This window comes from Moschus berezovskii, chromosome 6 (genome assembly GCF_049115385.1).
Source record: "Moschus berezovskii isolate FMDL1 chromosome 6, NW_MosBer_1.0, whole genome shotgun sequence".
Classification (NCBI taxonomy): Eukaryota; Metazoa; Chordata; class Mammalia; order Artiodactyla; family Moschidae; genus Moschus; species Moschus berezovskii.
In genome coordinates this window covers 32,189,514-32,208,013 of record NC_142465.1, presented here as the reverse complement: position 1 = coordinate 32,208,013, position 18,500 = coordinate 32,189,514, and the positions used below count along the sequence as shown (strand labels likewise).

Genomic DNA, 18,500 nt, shown 5'->3' with positions numbered 1-18,500 from the left:
AGGTTTGAACCCTGGGCAGGGAACATGTGGCAACTAAGAGTTTGCATGCCGTAACTAAAGATCCCGTGTGCCACAACTAAGAACCGGTGCAGCCAAATAAATAAATATATATTTTTAAATTAGAAGGCCAAATAAGTACAAGGGTTGGTAAGGATTTGGGATGCCTCAATGCACTGTTGGTGGGTACACTGCAAAACAGGGAGCAATCTGACAGGACCTGGTCAATAAGTATGTGTATGTCCCATGATCTAGCAGTCTCAGAGAAGCTCTTTTTCAGGTCTACAACTAGAGATGTACAAGGATGCTCACTGCAGCATTATTTGCAGTGGCATGACGTTGGAGGCAACATACGTATCCAACACTGGAAGAGTAGATAAGTAAAATGTAATGGATGCACTCTATAGAATTCTAAGAAGCAGGCATAAGAGGGAAGAAAGAAAGGTTAAAAGGTACACTGCACATATTTTATCAAGAGAACAAAGATTTTTCCAGGATCCTCACCCATCAGAGTGCTGCTTGCATTTCATTGGCCAAAACTGTGTTACTTTGCCTTACCTAACTAAAAGGCAACTAGAGAGAATGGGGGGTTATGGAGAGGAACTGCATTATCTATCAGTGATGTCTAACAAATAATCTAGTAGATTTCTTCCAACTGCTGCACAAAATCCATAGTGTGCATTCACCACATTTTGCTGTGATGCCTATAGGTACAGCAGCCATCTTGTGATCATGAGGGAAAGTCAAGAGACTCCTAGAGAAGACCTTGACATCTCTCTCTCTATATATATATATACATATATATATATATAATTTTATTCATTTATTGGCTGTGCTGGGTCTTTGTTACTACACGACTTTTTCTCTGGTTGCGGCAAGCAGGGGCTGCTCTCTAGTTGTGGTCTGCAGGCTTCTCATTGCGGTACATTCTCCTGTTGCAGTGCACAGGCTCTAGGCACATGGGTTTAGTAGTTGTATTTCCTAGGCTGTAGAGCATAGGTTCAGTAGTTGTGGCACACCTCAGCAAGTGGGATCCTCCAGGATCAAGGATCGAACCTTGTGTCTCCTACATTGGTAGGTGGATTCTTTAAAACTGAGCTCCCAGGGAATCCCAGACCTTGACATCTTAAGTTACTAAATCAACTCCAACAGTTTCTTATCCCTGAACATTTTATCTTGTATGAAGAATAATCTCTATTTGTTTAGGCCACATGTGTCAGAGTGTCTGTTCAATTACAGACAATAGAAATAAATCTGGCTAGTTTAAATGGAGAAGCAGACTCTAGGTCCAGGAACAACTCCCAGCTTTGAGAGGCACATGACCTCTGCCTGTGATGGGGAAAACAACAGTCATTACTACAGGAAGCCGATGAATCAGGAAGCTACTCACCAGAATCCCCCTGCATCTATCATGATCTGTGACAGCAAAACGGATGTCCCATGCTACTTAGCTGTATTCCAAATTTATGTCTCACACAAGAGCAGAACATAAATCATAGATTCCTAGCTCACAGGAATCTGGGAGTTGTCATTTTAGCTTTCCAGCATCTGTAGTTTTGGATGGATGCTGAACAGTTAGTCTGTGGCAGCCACCACACTGCTGAGGTCAGTTTTTGATTACTTACAACCAAAGGCACTCCTGACGGATACACTGCAGGGAATGCAACAAGGACAGAACCTGAAAACAGCGCTGAGTGAAGAGAGCAAACACAATGAGCTTAGCACAATCTAAGGCGTTAGTGAAAGTCGCTCAGTCCTGTCCGACTCTTTGCAACCCCATGGACTATACAGTGCATGGAATTCTCCAGGCCAGAATATTGGAGTGGGTAGCCTTTCCCTTCTCCAGGGGATCTTCCCAACCCAGGGATCCAACCCAGGTCTCCTGCATTGCAGGCAGATTCTTCACCAGCTGAGCCACAAGGGAAGCAAGGTGTTAGTTAAAACGTACACAAATCAACACTACCTTTCTCAATGAAATGTACGTTTTCCAGGATATTTGTGTCAATTGGTAAAGGAAAGAAGAATGGGCTCTGGGGATCAGGGATGAAAGAGATAAACCAAATAAAGTAAAGTAAAACAAGAGAGAGATCTTATGCAGTCTTATAATTGGACTGATATAAGCAGAGTAATATGACGCTCCATTTTCTACACCTGAGGCCCAAAAACAATTCATTAAACTTGATATTTAATAGTAATTTAACTTAAAGAATGGTTTAACAATACTTCATTATTAATTTAATAAATAATTATAAATAAACGGCTTACATAATCAAGTGAATTCATTTAGATATCAACACAATTTAAATATTTCATATTTAATTTACCACAACAAACTAATCCAGTAAACTTTCTATATCACAATTTTTGTACCCTTAATTAAGCAATTCTTTATACTTTAATTTCTCCAGAACCTCAAAAAATAGATCCGGGTGACCCCTGGAACCCCCATCTCCGCTCCAGCCCCTGTTTAGTGAGATGTCATCCCAAGCGCCCTCTTCCACCACCTCCCCCTCACCAAGACCCCGCTCCACCAAGGAAGAAGGGACTTCAGCTTTTGAGAGTGAGTTTGGGGACGTCGTAGCCCTTCCACCAGGAAGACAGCCAGTCTTCCTGAAGACAGAAAGAAGACAGCCACTCTCCCCCGAGGCGCAAGGTGAGCGCGTCGGCGGAGATGGGGCGCTTACTCTCAGAACCGCCTCCGCGGGGGCGGAGCTGCCCTGACTCGGCCCCGCCCACTCCGGGCAGGCTTGGGGGCGGGTCTCTGTCATCTCGGACAGGAGAGCGCCGGCCCCGCCCGCCCCCTCCGCCTCCCTGCAACCGACCCGGCTTGATCCAGCTCAGCTCCGAGGTGTTTGAGGCAGCTTTTTTCTTTAAGTCGAGCCATCTGTTACCAGCGTTGCTTCCTGGGACGGACAGTCCACCTCGAGACACAGCAGAGACTCGGTGAGTGTGCTCCCAGGAGTCTGGGGGATGCTGTGGGCTCCAAGCTGGGCCCCAGCAGTGACTGCTTGCTAGGGACCCTGCGAACCCCAGGTAAGGTCCCATGGGAAAGAGAAGACCGCCCCTCTCCTTGAATCTCACTAGGATCTTCACTTAATGGTGAAGGACTTCTGTCCTCTTAAGACTCTTGCAACTCTCTGCCAGGGGTTTGTCCTCTCTCCAAGATGGATGGGACGGGAGACTCCAGCAAGAAAAAGTTCTCCCCAGGGCCATTTGGTCAGTCACAACTGCTGGGATCCCTCCTGGGGTCCAGGGAGACACTGTTCCCCTCATCCTGTGTTATAGATGCCAACTGTGTGAGAAGGAGCCAATCACCTCCTTGGCTCCAAGATGGAAGACCAGGAGCCGACCTGGCAGAAGGGAGGGCTGGATGCGTCTGAGGCCCCGTCCTGCCCGGACAATGAGGCCTCTACTCCAAGCTGCACACTGGGGGCCCTGTACTGGGCTTGTGTCCGCAACGACCCTGCCCAGCTACAAGCCATGCTGGATGATGGGGTCTCCCCAGAGGAAGCCACCCAGGTGGATGGCAACGGGAGGGTGAGCCACCCTGGGGGGCTTTGCAGGGCAGTGAGGGCACTGTGAGCTTCAGGGTCAGCATGCATCGCCTGGGTCCTCAGGAGGGAGTGAGTAAGAGTGGGTCTTCCCAGGGCCTGGGACATCTCTGAGACAGTTGTGGGTTTAGAGGACACAGGGTCCCCAAGGAGCTCCTGGAGGAAACCACAGGGGCTGAGCTGTGCCTCCTCCAGACAGGCCTCATGGTCGCCTGCTACCATGGTTTCCAAAGCGTGGTGGCCCTGCTCAGCCGCTGTCCTTTCCTGGATGTGAACCAGCAGGACAAAGAAGGGGACACAGCCCTCATGCTGGCTGCCCAAGCAGGTGAGAGGCTGCTAACCCCATCCTTAATCCCTACCCCCGCTCCAGACCCAACCAGAGCCCCACACTGTCTGCAATGACGTTCTCCCACCCTAGATGCTGCCTTGTTGGGTGGAGGGTGGGTTCGGGGCTTTGTCATCCCTTTCTTGAGTAGCTAAGCTCTGCCCTTGGTGCCTTGTAGGCCACGTGTCTCTGGTGAGTCACCTGATCAACTACTATGTAGGCCTTGACCTGGAGCGCCGGGACCAGCGGGGACTGACCGCGCTGATGAAGGCTGCCATGCGGGATCGCTCGGAATGTGTTGCTGCCCTCCTCATGGCAGGTGCATGGGGCCTGGTCCAGGATCAGTGACCTCGTCCCTCCCCCATCCCTCCCCACCAGCACTGCCTGCTGTCATAATTGCAATGAGGAGAGAGATGGAGAAGGAAGATCATCCAGGCTGACCTCCTGGAGCGGGCCGGAGTGTGCTGGGGCTTCTGACAAAGGGTCCAGCTATTGAGAGCTCTGTTTACACTGTGAATGATGGTCCCAGGAAAGAAAGCTTGGGAGGATAACTGGACCAGCTGGATAACCTAATAACAAAAAAAAGCTGGAGTATGGAACCAGATTCTCAAGTTCTCATCCCGGCTCTGCCACCAGCTAAGTGGGCAAACAGCTTCCCTTTCTGAGCCTACCCAGTGTAATGAGAGTGATGGCCTTCTCTGGGCTGACTTCCAGCTCTGAGGAGCCAGGGCTCCAGGGATGCAGTGATCGACGGTTGAGACAGGGGCAGTGTGGAGTTGTTCTGGGGTGAGGTCCACATTGTCTGTGGAGTCTCAGACCCTCATTACTCCATGAGGTAGGGCTCCCCTCTGTTGATCACTCGGGACCCCCAGCCTCCAGCTTTTCCCTTCCCCGTTGCATCAGACTGGGTTTGGGGTGAGAAGGGAGGAAGGTCTGCACCTCCTCCTTTGTTTCAAAGTGACAGTTACTCCCTGCTTCCCAGGATTAGGGGATTGTGGTGGTGAAGGGAGGAACCAAGAGTGGGAACCATCAGGATCCCCTCCATCTGCTCCAGGGGGTGCAGCATGACTCCCCCCGCCCATCTTGGGCAATCTGCACACCATCCCTCTGGTCAGTGCCTTAGCTTAGGAGGTCTCTGTTCTACGCCAGGTTTGGAGATCCCCCAGTAGGTCTCTCTGAAGTCTTTTCCCCTCGCTGGACTCCAATTTCTTCATCAGTCCTAAACCAGAAGTTGAATCTGGGGCTGGTACTGACCCTGGGCTGTAGCCACTGAGGATCCTCAGCTTCCAGCTGCAACAGGATGAGACACTCAGTCCTACTGCTAAAGAATCTGTCCTTCTGCAAGTCAGCAATTCCCTGTCCCACCCCATGACACCCCTGTGCCCCCCACCCCCCAGGTGCTGACCTGACAGCGGTGGATCCCGTCCGGGGCAAGACTGCCCTAGAGTGGGCGTTTCTGACAGACAGCTTCGACACGGTGCAGAGGATCCGACAGCTGCTGCGGCGGCCCCAAGTGGAGCAGCTCAGCCAGCATTATCAGCCTGAGTGGCCAGCCTTGCCCGGGCTCGTGGCCCAGGCTCAGGCCGCCCCGTCTCTCCTAGAGCGACTGCAGGCCACCTTGACCCTCCCCTTTGCCCAGTCTCCTCAGGAAGGAGGTGTCCTGGACCACCTTGTGACCATCACGACCAGCCTGGCCAGTCCTTTCCTCACCACCGCCTGCCACACCCTGTGCCCTGACCTCCCCCCTGCATTGGGAACCCGAAGGAAATCTGTACCAGAGCTGCTGGGCACTGCCCCTCCCCCTCCCCCAGTCCCCCACCCCCCTCAGGAAGTCCCCGGCCCCCGGGTCTTCATCCCCTACCAGAGCCCTCAGGGTGTGTTGAGCATGTGCCCTCAGTGGCTCCAGCCCAGGGATAGTACCAGCCCCAGGCCCCAAGCCCCCAAGATCCTCCTCTCCAAAGCACCCTCAGCTGGCATTCAGTGGAAGCCAGAGCTCAGGTCTTCAGGGAACCGAAGGCTGTCTCTTCCTGTCTGGAGATACCAGGAGCTCAGGATGGAGAGGAGGAGACAGGAGGAAGCCGGACTGACCCACAGTCAGGGGAAGACCGGCTAGGCTGGGCTGGGAGCAGGTAACCAGGCTCCTCCCTTAGGCTCCTTTGCCCTCTAGAGGCCCTTCAGCCTTCCCATTGGCTTCTAAGTGGCTCTACTCTCAGGCTGTGTACAGGGTTATTCATACAGCATTGCTTGCAACAATAAAAGAGTGGAAACAACCTAAATGTTCATCAATAGGGGGCTGGCTAAATTGATTCTGAGTATAAATACTGCATAACCATATGATGTATTCTATACAGTGGCAAAATAGGAGTAAGGAAGCTCTATATTCTGATGTGTATTAAGTGAAAAAACCCAAAGGGTAGGACAGTGTATATGGCATGGTACTATTTGTCAAAGCAAAATTTACACCAAGGTAAACTTGACTAATACAGATATGTAGTGAGAACCAAGATTTCTTTAACTACTTAATGAGTAAACCAGCAGGATGGATCAAAGGAAGAAATGAGGACTTCCCTTGTGGTCCAGTGGTTAAGAGTCTGCACTCCCAATGTAAGAGGTCCAGACTTGATCCCTGGTCAGGAAACAAGATTCCAGGTGCTGGGACAGCCAAACAAATAATACTAAAAAAAATAAATTCAGAAAAAAGGAAGAAATGAAAAATTATTATTGACATTCGGGGGAAATAGAATGCTTGAATAAGATAGCAAAGTTAGATACAAAGAAATTAATTCCTACTTGGCAATAAAACCATAACTTTTTCTTTCCTACCAGGCAAAAAAAATTGCTATTCATCAATCTTCTATAAGTTTACCTCTTTATAGAGTCTGCACACTAATCAATCAATAGCAAATCATATAGCAGTTACTTCCCCCAGCTGACCCATAGGTGGGGTTATTAGCCAATGATCTAAAATAACTCTGAAAGGGCACTTAGTGATTCTTTGATGTGCCTTATTTGCAAGTTTTGGATATTTTTTATGAGCATATTTGTTTCATAAATATGAAATTAAAAGTCACTTACTCCTTGGAAGGAAAGTTATGACCAGCCTAGGTAGCATATTAAATAGCAGAGACATTACTTTGCCAACCAGGGTCCGTCTAGTCAAGGCTATGGTTTTTCCCGTGGTCATGTATGGATGTGAGAGTTGGACTGTGAAGAAAGCCGATCGCCGAAGAACTGATGCTTTTGAACTGTGGTGCTGGAGAAGACTCTTGAGAGTCCCTTGGACTGCAAGGAGATCCAACCAGTCCATTCTAAAGGAGATCAATCCTGGGTGTTCATTGGAAGGACTGATGCTAAAGCTGAAACTCCAATACTTTGGCCACCTCATGCGACGAGTTGACTCACTGGAAAAGACTCTGATGCTGGGAGGGATTGGGGGCGGGAGGAGAAGGGGACGACAGAGAATGAGATGGCTGGATGGCATCACCGACTCGATGGACATGAGTTTGAATGAACTCCGGGAGTTGGTGATGGACAGGGAGGCCTGGTGAGAGGTGGTTCATGGGGTCGCAGAGAGTCGGACACGACTGAGCGACTGAACTGAACTGAACTGAATGCAATAATAAAAGCAAACACTTATAAGATGCTTACTATATACATTAATACATTTAACACTCCCAATAATTTTATGAGACTTTTAGTCTTGAAGGCACAAGGCACAGAGAGGGTAAGGAACTGCCAGGGTCACACAGCTAGAAACCAACAGAGATCAAGACTGAGGGCCAGTTATTCCAGTTGTCGGGGCCAGGCTCTTAACACCAAACCATGCTGTCTCATTGGAACCCTCCTGGAGAGAGGCATGGCGGTTTGGAGGGGAAGAAAACTGAGCAGATGACCAAGGGTAGAAGGGAGACTTTTCACCGAGTTTTTTTTTTTTTTTTTTGAAACTTCAAGCTTCTTTAAAAAGTAAATTTTTTTCTAGCAGTTTTAGATTTACAGAAAAATTGTGAAGATTGTGCCGAAAGTTTCCATATACCTCACACCCAGTGTCTTCTTTTATTGACACAAGTATAGTATATTTGTTAATTAATGGGTGAATATTCAGTTCAGTTCAGTTCAGTCGCTCAGTCATGTCCGACTCATTGCGACCCCATGAATCACAGCACGCCAGGCCTACATTACTATTAGTAAAGTCCATACTTAATTCAGGTTTCCTTAGTTTTCTCTTAACATCCTTTGTCTATCTAGGATTCCTTCCATTTAGCCATCATGTTTCCAAAGATTCCTCTTGTCTGTGACAGTTTCTCAGATTTCCTTGTTTCCGATAACTTGACAGTCTTGAGGATGCTTTGTCAGTATTTTGTAGGTGGTCCCTTAACTGGGATTTGTCTGATATTTTTCTGAATAGACCGGGTTGTGAGTTTTTGGGAAGAAGACCACAGAGGTTATGTGCCATTCTCTTTACATTATGTCCAGGATACATATCCTGTTATAAACATGACTTGATCACCTGGAGAGGTGGTGTTTGTTCCAGGTTTCTCCACTGTACTGTTCCTCTGCCCACCTTTCCATATGGTACTGTCATTGTCTGAAGCCCACACTGAAGGAGTGGGGAATTATACTCCATTCTCTTGGGGGTGGAATATCTACATAAATTATTTGCAGTTCTTCTGCACAAAATGTTTTGACTTTTTAGTCATGTATTACCAAATTTTGAAAGACTTAAAAATGAATCTGCTCCTGTGTCCATCAAAAGATGATTGAATAAAAATATATTATGTATATATACATACACACACAATGGAACACCACTATAAAATAAGAATAAAATTCTGCCATTTGCAACAGCATGAATGGACTTGCAAGGTATTATGGAATATGAAATAAGTCAGAGAAAGACAAATGCTGCGTGAAAAATAAAAATAAATAAATTAGCATAACAAATAAGAAATAGACTCACAGATAAAGAGGATAAACTGGTGGTAACCCAAGGGAAGAGGGAAATGGGAGGGGAAAGATAAGGTGAGGCAATTAAGAGGTATAAACTACCATGTATAAAATAAAATGCAAGGAAATACTGTATAGCACAGGGAATATAGCCAATACTTTATAATAACTATAAATGGAATATAACCTTTAAAATTGTAAATCACTATTTATACAATTGAAATTTATATAATATTGTAGTCAATTATACCTCAATTTATTTTTTTAAATTTATTTTAATTGGAAGCTAATTACTTTACAATATTGTAGTGGTTTTTGCCATACATTGACATAAATCAGCCATGGGTGTATATGTGTATACCTCAATTTAAAATAAATAAAACAAGTTTGTCCTTTAAACTGAGGAAAACACACATGCATGCTGCGGTGACAGCAACTATCAGGGTTAGATAGTGTATGATTTCTCCTAGAAACTGTGGTGGACCAGAGTGGGTTCAAGGCTAACTTTGCCATTCCCTACCTGTGTGATCCTGAATAAGACACTTAAGTTTCTCTTACCTCGCTTTTTCTCATCTGTTAATTGGGGACAAACAGGATTATTAGAAAGTTGCATTAGCTAATGAAGGTAAAGAGGATCTGTATACTGTAAAGTGCTGTCAAGAGCTGAAGTGCTATGGAAGGGCCTTGGAGAACCGAGTTTGATTGAGTTGCTTCCAAACCTCCAGAATGGAGCTAGAGTTCTTTCCTCCTCAACCACTGCTGAAATCAAAGCCCAAGAAGCCAGCCCTGGCACTGGGCATTGCAGCCAAGAAAGGAACCACATGACAGGGTTGGAACAGCATGGGGGTTACAGGCTTCAGCCTTTGGGCTCTGCTAAGTTACAGGAACTTTCTAAGCCTCAAGACTCATATGTAGAGTGGAGGTAACGTTAGCATGTAGGGCTCTTGTGAGAATTAGATGAACAAATGCAGTTGTCTGCACCAAGTGCTAAGTTGCTTTAGTCATGTCTGATTCTTTGCAACCCCATAAACTGCAGCCCACCAGGCTCCTCTGTCCATGGGATTATCAAGGCAAGAACACTAGAGTGGGTTGCAAAATTTTCTCTTCCAGGGGATCTTCCTCACCCAGGAGTTTCTTATGGTACCTGCATTGGCAGGTAGGTTCTTTACTACTAGTGCAAACTGGAAAGCCTGTGCCTGGCCTAATTCTCGCAACCTTCCTCTTTTAGAAGTTGAGAAAATTGAGGCAATGTGAAGGTTAAGCTACTTGCCCAAGGTCACCAGCTGGTAAGTGGCTAAGTGGTACTTGGAGTTCAAATCTGTGGGCTCTGGATCCCATTTCCCTTCCACTGCATCATACGGCCCCCACCCACAGCCCAGGCTCCCTGTCTCTCCGAGACTCTCCCTCCCACTTCTAACCGGCTTGTTTTATGAGTGTGCAGGGATGACCATGGCATCCTCAGGGCCACCTGCTGTGGCTCTCCCTCCTGGCTGACCGGCCTGGGGTAGATCTGGGCTGGGAGGTTCCATGGGCAGGCCTGGGCCACAGGTCATATAACATTTTCCAGCAGAGGGAGCCTTTCCACTTTGGAGAATAGCCACCTTTCCATCCCTGGCATCTCCAGGGCAGCCAGAGTCCCAGGTCAAGCCATCTCTCTAATCCTCTAGCAGCTCCTGACAGCCCTTCAGGTCACCAGCGAGGAAAGAAGCCTAGTGGGCCGCTGTACCTGTGCAGCCCTGAGTCAACCCCTTGACTGGCATCCCAGCTTCTCCACACCTTTGCCTGGCTCCTGACGCTTCCCAACTGAGCCTCCATCAACAGAGGCCAAGGAGCCCAGGACAGGGCCCCTGGCGATAAAGAACACAGGCCACATCAGAGCCGCCCTGCTGTCACCCGCAGACCTGGGTTTGACTCCTAGCCTGGCCTCTTATCTCTATGACCAGGTCCTCTCCAGCCTTGGTCTCCTCCTTTGTAACATCCAATGGCGATAATATCCAATCGCTACTTCCCAGGGTTGCTGTGCAGCCTAAAGAGTGGGAGGCACGCCAGGCATAGAGCATGGCCTGGCTCACAGTCAGCCCCTGGTAAACAGCAGCTTTTGTTACTGCGCTGGGCGGCAATGGGTAAGGAAGTGGCTGAGGGGGCAGCTCCGTGGAGGAGGCCAGTGGATGTGTCCTTGGAACCCCATGGCCTCCCCGGCGAGTCTTGGGCACTATTCTGGTGGCCCTTGAATGAGAACACACACTTCTCCCAGACGACCTTCTCAGGCCTGCTCTCCCACACGCAGCTCTGCAGCCTAAGCCCATTCCTAACACTGCAGCAGGCATGGCCCACCAACCTGGCAGATGGGCTCCTCCAGAGAGGACTGCAGGTTGCCTGTCCTCACTGGGGTGTCAGCCAGGCTGTGGGGACTCCCGGGAAACCCTCCCCTCGCTCCTGCAAAGGCAGAAACCACGTCTGTCTTCCTTGCCCCTGGCTCTGTGCCTGACCCATGCAGGTTCAATGAATGTGTATAGGTTCTACCAAGGCCTGGGATGCTTGTTCTGTTGCTAAGTTGTATCTGACCCTTCTCTGGGATGCTCAGAGGGGCCTTTATCATCTCCCTCTGTTTTTCAGGGGCTGCTCTGTTTCCAGGAGTGGCAGTGTCCCTGGTTATTCCAGGACACGGCCTAGGAGACCCCTGTTAGGTCAAGAGAAGGCAAGGGAGTGCATATATGTGGGGAGGACAGAAAGGCAAGTTGGGGCTCATTGGTTTCTGTCCCGCTTTTCCCCACCTGGGGCACCTGGACAGGATTCCCTCCTCTCCAGCTGTCCTATTTTCTGAATGGTTGAAAACATCTTCTATGTAACATCCACCCCACCAGTCACCAGCCAGTCATGCCTCTCTCTGCCTCAGAGGGCCCATGGCTTCCCGTGTTTAAGAAGACACCACACCTGAAGGGAATACTTGCATGCAAGGCATAGGGTTGGATAGACTCTGCATCACTCGTAGTCACACATGGAATGTCCCTTGTGGACACACAGTCAGTCAGGGCCCACGGGGGCCTGTGGGCACACAGGCACAGAAATACCCACAGGCCCATTGGTCCACAAACTCTTAGTCGCACACAGAGAAGCCACCCACACAGCACACATAAACACCCCATCACACAGCTGCACAATCACATGTGCTCACTGACAAAGGAAAAAATAAAGGCAGGGTGCCCCCACTCCCTGAGATTCCTGGCCCACCCCTCCCCTTCTGCTTCCCACTGCTCCCCAACACTTTGTGGTCCCCCAACCACCTGGCTCCACACATGGCCTGTGTGACTGGTGGAGGCTGCAGAGTCTGTCTAACCTTGGGGAGCGGGAGTTGGGGGGTTGAGGGAAGTCTAAGCCTGACCCTCGAGTCCTTCCCACAGATCTGGGTACATTCCTCAACTGTGAAATCCGTGGTCCTCTCAGGGAAAGGAGAGAGGTGGGCAGCTGAAGCCTAAATCCAGCTGTATGGTTATTTCCTCCAGTCTTGGCTACCCCCCTCCCCTTCGTCCTGCATCTGGGATCTGCCCTGGGGAACACCGGGCAGAGCCTGCGGACGAGGGAGTCTTGGAGACAAAAGGTCGCTGGGAACCTTCAGTGCCAGGCCCCCTGGCGCTGGGAAGGGCAGCGTCTGGGCACAGATGCTGGAAGGGGTAGGAAAGGGGCAGGATTTGTGGCATTTCCCCTCCAGCTGGAAACAAAGGCAGATTCCTGTGTCCCGCTCCAACAATCCGGTCCCACCCACCCGAGTGGCGGGAGCTGAAGGAAATCCCGCTGGCCTCTGGCCTCACCCAGCCACTCGGCGTCTCTTGCAAACAATCTCTCTCCCAGCCTCCTTATACAAGAAGGAACCCCCTTCTCCTAGAGACCTCCCTCCTTATACAAATACCAAGCCATCCCCACTGGGAATGGTTCCTTTAGCCCCTCAGACTCTCTCTTCAGCAGCAAGGATCCCCTTAGTACCACTCAAGAGCCTGGCAGGCCCATTTTCCCCTTGCTGGGCAACGGTGCCCACCTTCACTCCAGCAAACTCAGGCCCTGCTTCTGTTTAGAGTGGGCAAAAGCCTCGATGCCCTGGGAACTCCTGTGGCATACAAAACGCTCAACCAGACCTGCAGAACATCTTTGCGTCCTGAGTTTCAGTGGAACATCCTCCCAAACCAAAATCAGTGGACCCATCTTCCCTGTTTTTCTTTGCCACGCCATGCAGCATGTGAGATCACCGATTAGGGATCAATCCTGCATCCTCTGCATTGGAAGCACAGAGTCTTAACCACTGGACCACCAGAGAAGTCCCCACATCTTCCTTTACTGTGGCAAAATTGCAGCTGCACTCTCCTGATGTACTGAAGAGTCAAGAGACACTGTGTGATATAAATAGAACAGGAACTAAAGGTATATTGGGCTTCCCTTGTGGCTCAGATGGTAAAAAATCCACCTCTAATGTGGGAGACTTAGGTTCGATCCCTGGAGGAGGGCATGGCAACCTCTCAGTATTCTTGCCTGGAGAATCTCCATGGACAGAGGAGTCTAGTGAGCTGCAGTCCACCGGGTCGCAAAGAGTCGGACACAACTGAGTGACTAAGCACAGAGGTATATTATTAAATTTACAAAAAGAATAACATATGATCAATAATTAGAAGGAAGAGAACTTAAGTGACCTAATTCTGAAGCTTTAAAATCTAGAAATAGCGGAAGGACAAATACTGCATGGGATCCCTTACATGTGGAATCTGAAAGCAAGTCAAACTCATAAAAACTGAGAGTGGAAAAGTGCTTGCCAGAGGCAGAGGGGTGGAGAAATGGAGACAGGTTGATAAAGGACACACACTTTCAGCTCTAAGGTGAATGAGGTCTGAGGATCTAATGTATAACATGGCAGCTGTGACACCGAGGCCCCCTAAAACAGAGTCCCTTGCCAAGTTTGTGATCAATCTCTTTATCCAAAACCTGCTCCATTTCTTTTTCCCTTTGACCTCAATCCTGTGCTAACTGAACACCAATCAACCAGAGTCAGATGACTAAAACTGCTGTTGCTGATAACATCGTTCATGACTAAAATTGCTAATATAAATGTCTCCATTAATGTACAAACTCAGGTTGTTTCTCCAGGGCAAGATGAACTAACAGACCCCAAAGCCACGAACCACTTGGCCAGAGAATCATAAACCAGAGATATACTGATTCTCAAAACTACGATTAAGAAATGTCACAGAACTGTCGCAAGACAATGATTAATCCCAGCCTCTTTGTTCTTCCCCTTAAGAAACTCAAAGACCAAGTGGGAGTGGATGGGAGGCTTGGCTTCCAGTCCTTCGCTTGGTGCCCTGCAATAATTCCTTACTTTGCTGCAAACTCCCGCTGTCAGAGTTGGGTTTTCTGCACAGTGGGCACAGGAACCCTGCACTCAGTGAGAACTGTAGCCCATAATACTGTGTGGGATCATTGAAATTAGCTGAGAGAATAGAACTTAAATTTTGCTTACCCAAAAAACTTCTCACCAAAAAAAATAAGTAAAAGATAAACAGGTGATGGATGTGTTGATTAACTAGATGGGAAGAATTCTTTCACAATGAACATGTATATCAAATCATCATGATGTACACTTTAAATATCTTTTTTAAAAATCTTGCATCTTTTAAAACATTGAAGTATAGTTGATTTTCAGTGTTTATACTTTAAATACCTTACAGTTGTATTTGTCAGTTATACCTCAATAAACTTGAAAAAAAAAATCTAGAGATACCAGTATAAGCATATTATTTAGAGTGATCAAAGTAAATGTCAGAGAAATAAATAGCTTTGGGAAGGGGTTGGCCCCAGCAAGAGGGTCTGGGGATGAGAGTTGCTTCTCATGGTAAACTCTTCTGTAGAATTAAAAAAAAAACATATTTACTCGGTGCTTATTTGGGATTTCCTGAGTTATTTTCAGAATGGCTGCCTCATCCCTCAAAGTCCTCTGCAGTGGCTCTACACTCATTATACAACAACCCCTCAGAGTGCTATTCATAGAAGAGGCAGCATTTCGTCCTGGTATTTGAACAGGTAAGGAAATTCACCTCCCTGCCACACAGCCAAACCTCCGCCTGTTTATCTTGCCCCACAGCTCAGCCTCCCTCTCTCAAAACCAGGTGTCTGTGAGGGTTATACATCTGGAAAAGGAAGCTTACAGGCCTTTAAAAAAAAATTAATTAATTTGCCTGCACTGGATCTTAGTTGCACCAGTGGGATCTAGTTCCCTGACCAAGGATTGAACCTCGGCCTCTTTCATTGAGAGAATGGATTCTTAGCCACTGGACCACCAGGGAAGTCCTGGGTCTTTTGCTTTTATTTGGAAAGATGGTAGAGACAGAGTTTGCATCCCCTTCATACAGATATGGAACCTGAGGCTCACACACAGGGCCTCCAACTCTGAGGCTGGATGCTGTCCTCCAACACGGGCAGTTGGGTGGAGGACAGTCATCCTCAAGGAGGCTCATGGGAAGGGGCAATCCACAGGTGGCTGGACTGCCAAGAGATGGTGCGGGGGCAGCCTCTCAACAGAGCCCAGGTCCCCCAGGCATCGTGCGGGCACCATCTTGTTGCAAACTCCTGCCCTGATGTGCTCTCGTTTCTTAAGAGATTCTCTCCTGAGATGAGTCATCTTTGGGACTCTGGCTCTGGGTGGGCAAAGAGTGGACAAAGCCATCTTGGGGACATCCTGGAGGAGCTGGAGAGGAAGAGGAAGGTGACTCAGTGACTCAAATTGTGGTCCCTGTCTGCCAGCCTCTTCCTGAGGTGCTGGGCAGAGCTCTGGGCGCCCCACCCTCATCAAACTTAGCACTGGCCAAACTGCCTGTGGTGTCAGATCCTGGGAGCAGGCGGTTTTCTGAAACTTAGAGTCAAAGAAAACAGCACACAGCTGGGAAGAGCCTTTGGGGGTACCCAGCCTAAGTCAGGCTGGTACTGGTACCACGTCCCCAGGGTTACCGCTCTTGCCAGGACTCCATGGTGCCTCTGGCCTCAGCGGAGGAGACCCAGAGAGGGAATGTCCTCTCCCTGAAGCCCACAGAGCTGAGACTCTCTTCTATGTGTCAAGTAGGTGGATAAATGGAATTCACAGGGATCCACCCCACTTCTGTGAAGAGACCCACCGTTCTTCCTTCTCCGGTACCCTGTTCTAATGTTTCCATGTCTCTCACATTTGAAAATCCTTAGGTTGTCTGACTTTAATTTCCCACTCTACAATTAAAATGAAACCAAACCCACCTTACCCTCTGCTAACCCCCCACCCCCCCATCCCGACCTCCTATGCCTGGCTTTTCTTTCCTACTCATCCTGGTGCAGAACCGGCTACATAACTTGTAGGGCCCAGTACAAAATGACAATACGAGGCTTTCTGTTCAAACATGAGTAAGAATTCCAGGATGGCAACAGCAGAGCATTGAACCCAGTGTCAGGCGCTGTGGGCCTGCACAGGTTAGACACCCACAAAGTCAGCCATGCCCTAGTGTCAGAAGCGATGCTTGAACTCAGTACTCAGCTGATCCTGAAAGGTCAGGTTGTTCAATCCCCTGTCTTCATGCCAGGCCCACATCTCCTGCCTTCCATAGGTGAGAATCTCCTTGAGAGGTCATCCCCACCTACCCTTCCCAGGATCTCTGGGCCTCAGCTTTACACACTGCTGGGAAATCCTTCTAAATGTCTAAATATAAGTCTTAGCCCTTCAGGCCTGTTTCCTTTTGTTCTGTCCTTACTGAATATAAGGAACAGCTGGTCCTTTTGAGTAATTAATTCTTGTAGACTTGGACACAGTCTGTAATTCCTTTTCCCTTTCCTCATTGGGTTGAGTCTCCAGTGCTTTTTCCAACTCTGCATCCCTCCTCTGATGTCCTCCCCAGGGAGGGGAAGCACAGAGTCCCCACGAAGCCCCAGACAGCAAAGTCCAGAAGGCTCCATGCTCTGGAGAGGCGGGGAGACTCCAGCACTGAGCAACAGCCATCCCCCGCCCCCCCAGTCGGGCCCTGACTTCCTCCTCCAAACCCTACTCTCCTTTCATCTGTTTCATGAGCTCTTCCCAGATAAAGTCCCCCATCCCCCGACTCTCCCCAGCAGCGCTCAGCTCTTGTTCGTCCCCATGATTCTGTTCTCAGTGTGTGTTTCAGACTGAATGCTTCCCTTGGGGGAGCCCCCACTTCCATCTCCCAGGACAGACATTGCTGGGTTGGGATTGAGAAGGGTTTATCAGAAGCTATAGCGAGGCATGGGTGAGAGTGGGTATGAAGGATGGACACCAGTCACACTCCCAGTTCTCTAGCTAATAGAGTGCCGAAGCAGCCACTATAATCTGAAAGAGCAGATACTGTAATCCCATAGTACTTCCTATTGGCTGCAGCACACAGTTCTGCCCTGACACTGAAGTTTGGGTGTGCCTTGGTTCTGGAATCCACAATGCTCGAAAGTTGTGAAGCTGCTGTGGGTGGGGGCTGGGGAGGGTTTCTGCGGAGGAAGTGAGGTCAGTCAACAATTGATGCCTGTCTGAGCCTTTAGTCATTGTCTCCCCCAGCCTCTATTCCTGTCAAAGGGTGTGTGTGTGGAGGGGGTGGCTGGAGATGTCCTGGCCCATCTTACAGAATCCCCATATTAGAGCAAGACACCTTAGAAGTCTGTTCTGCTTCTAACACCCATGTCTTTCCACCTAGTTCTGAGGTCATCTTCTCCCCAGCCTTTTCATTCATTAATTTAATTATACTCTAATGGAGGGCTTAGCCAGCCTGTGTCAGTATCAGTCATGTAGTGTCTTTGCTATGAGCCAAGATAAGCATCACGTCCCTTCATTCTCCCAGCAACCCTGTGAGACCAGAACTGTTTATTATGCCCATTTAGTAGATGGGAGACTGAGGGTCAGAATTAGGAGAGGTGTCACTTGTCTAGGGTTACACAACTAGTCTGGATTCAGACTTCAGAGTCTTTGTGGATAATCTAGAGGCTAGGGATAAAGTGGGCTTCCCTGGTAGCTCAGACACTAAAAAATCCACCTGCAATGCTGGAGATCCCTGGTTCGATCCCTGGGTTGGGAAGGTCCTCTGGAGGAGGGCATGGCCTTGGCATTATTCTTGCCTGGGGAATCCCCATGGACAGAGGAGGCTGGTGGGCTGCGGTCTAGGGGGTGGCAAAGAATCAGACATGGCTGAGCGGCTGAGCACAGCACAGGGATAAAGTGGAGTGCTGCCTTCAAGGTGCTCACAATGGCTGGAGCAAAGCAAGACAACAGGGTCGCTGCTCTGAGCCCTGGGAAGGCCATTAGGAGGAAGGGTTTGCTTCTGTCTCTGGGAGAGGCCATTCTACCCGCCTCCCCAACGCATCTTTTCCACCTTGTCTCAGCAATGTCCCCAGGGAGCTGGGGCTCCCCACATCTAGAGGTCCATTTGGTGGGGTGAAGGGCCAGCCTCGAAGGGGGCAGTCCAAGGCCTCTCACTCCATTCTGGCCGCCCATGGTGGGAAGAGGCGTCCCTGTCACTGAGCTGCGCTGCCGCCAAAAGGACTCAGGCCCGTCACCACTGACCCACAGCTGCTGCTTCTGGGCCTGTTTGCCCTGCGCTGAGCGCTGCGCAGATAGAGGCTGCGGAAGAGGGGAGGGAACAAGAGGGGGTGAAGGGGCCCCCGGGAGGAGGCTGAAGGAGCTG

General features: G+C 49.1%; 1 protein-coding gene across 2 annotated transcripts; it reads left to right on the top strand.

Annotated features, from left to right (window-relative positions):
- Nucleotides 1-2,780: 2,780 nt before the first annotated feature.
- On the top strand, nucleotides 2,781-6,153 carry ANKRD33 (ankyrin repeat domain 33). 2 transcript variants are annotated; one of them, XM_055395394.2, is made up of 5 exons: nucleotides 2,781-2,940; nucleotides 3,283-3,534; nucleotides 3,744-3,873; nucleotides 4,052-4,192; nucleotides 5,271-6,153. In XM_055395394.2, exons 2-5 carry the CDS (start codon nucleotides 3,328-3,330, stop codon nucleotides 5,984-5,986), a joined length of 1,194 nt encoding a protein of 397 aa, XP_055251369.1. In that variant the 5' UTR covers nucleotides 2,781-2,940; nucleotides 3,283-3,327; the 3' UTR covers nucleotides 5,987-6,153. The 2 variants fall into 2 exon arrangements, with proteins under 2 accessions (XP_055251369.1, XP_088692812.1); XM_088836686.1 differs by lacking the exons at nucleotides 2,781-2,940; nucleotides 3,283-3,534 and having other exon boundaries at nucleotides 3,634-3,873; nucleotides 5,271-5,660; nucleotides 5,855-6,153.
- The last annotated feature ends 12,347 nt before the right edge of the window (nucleotides 6,154-18,500 follow it).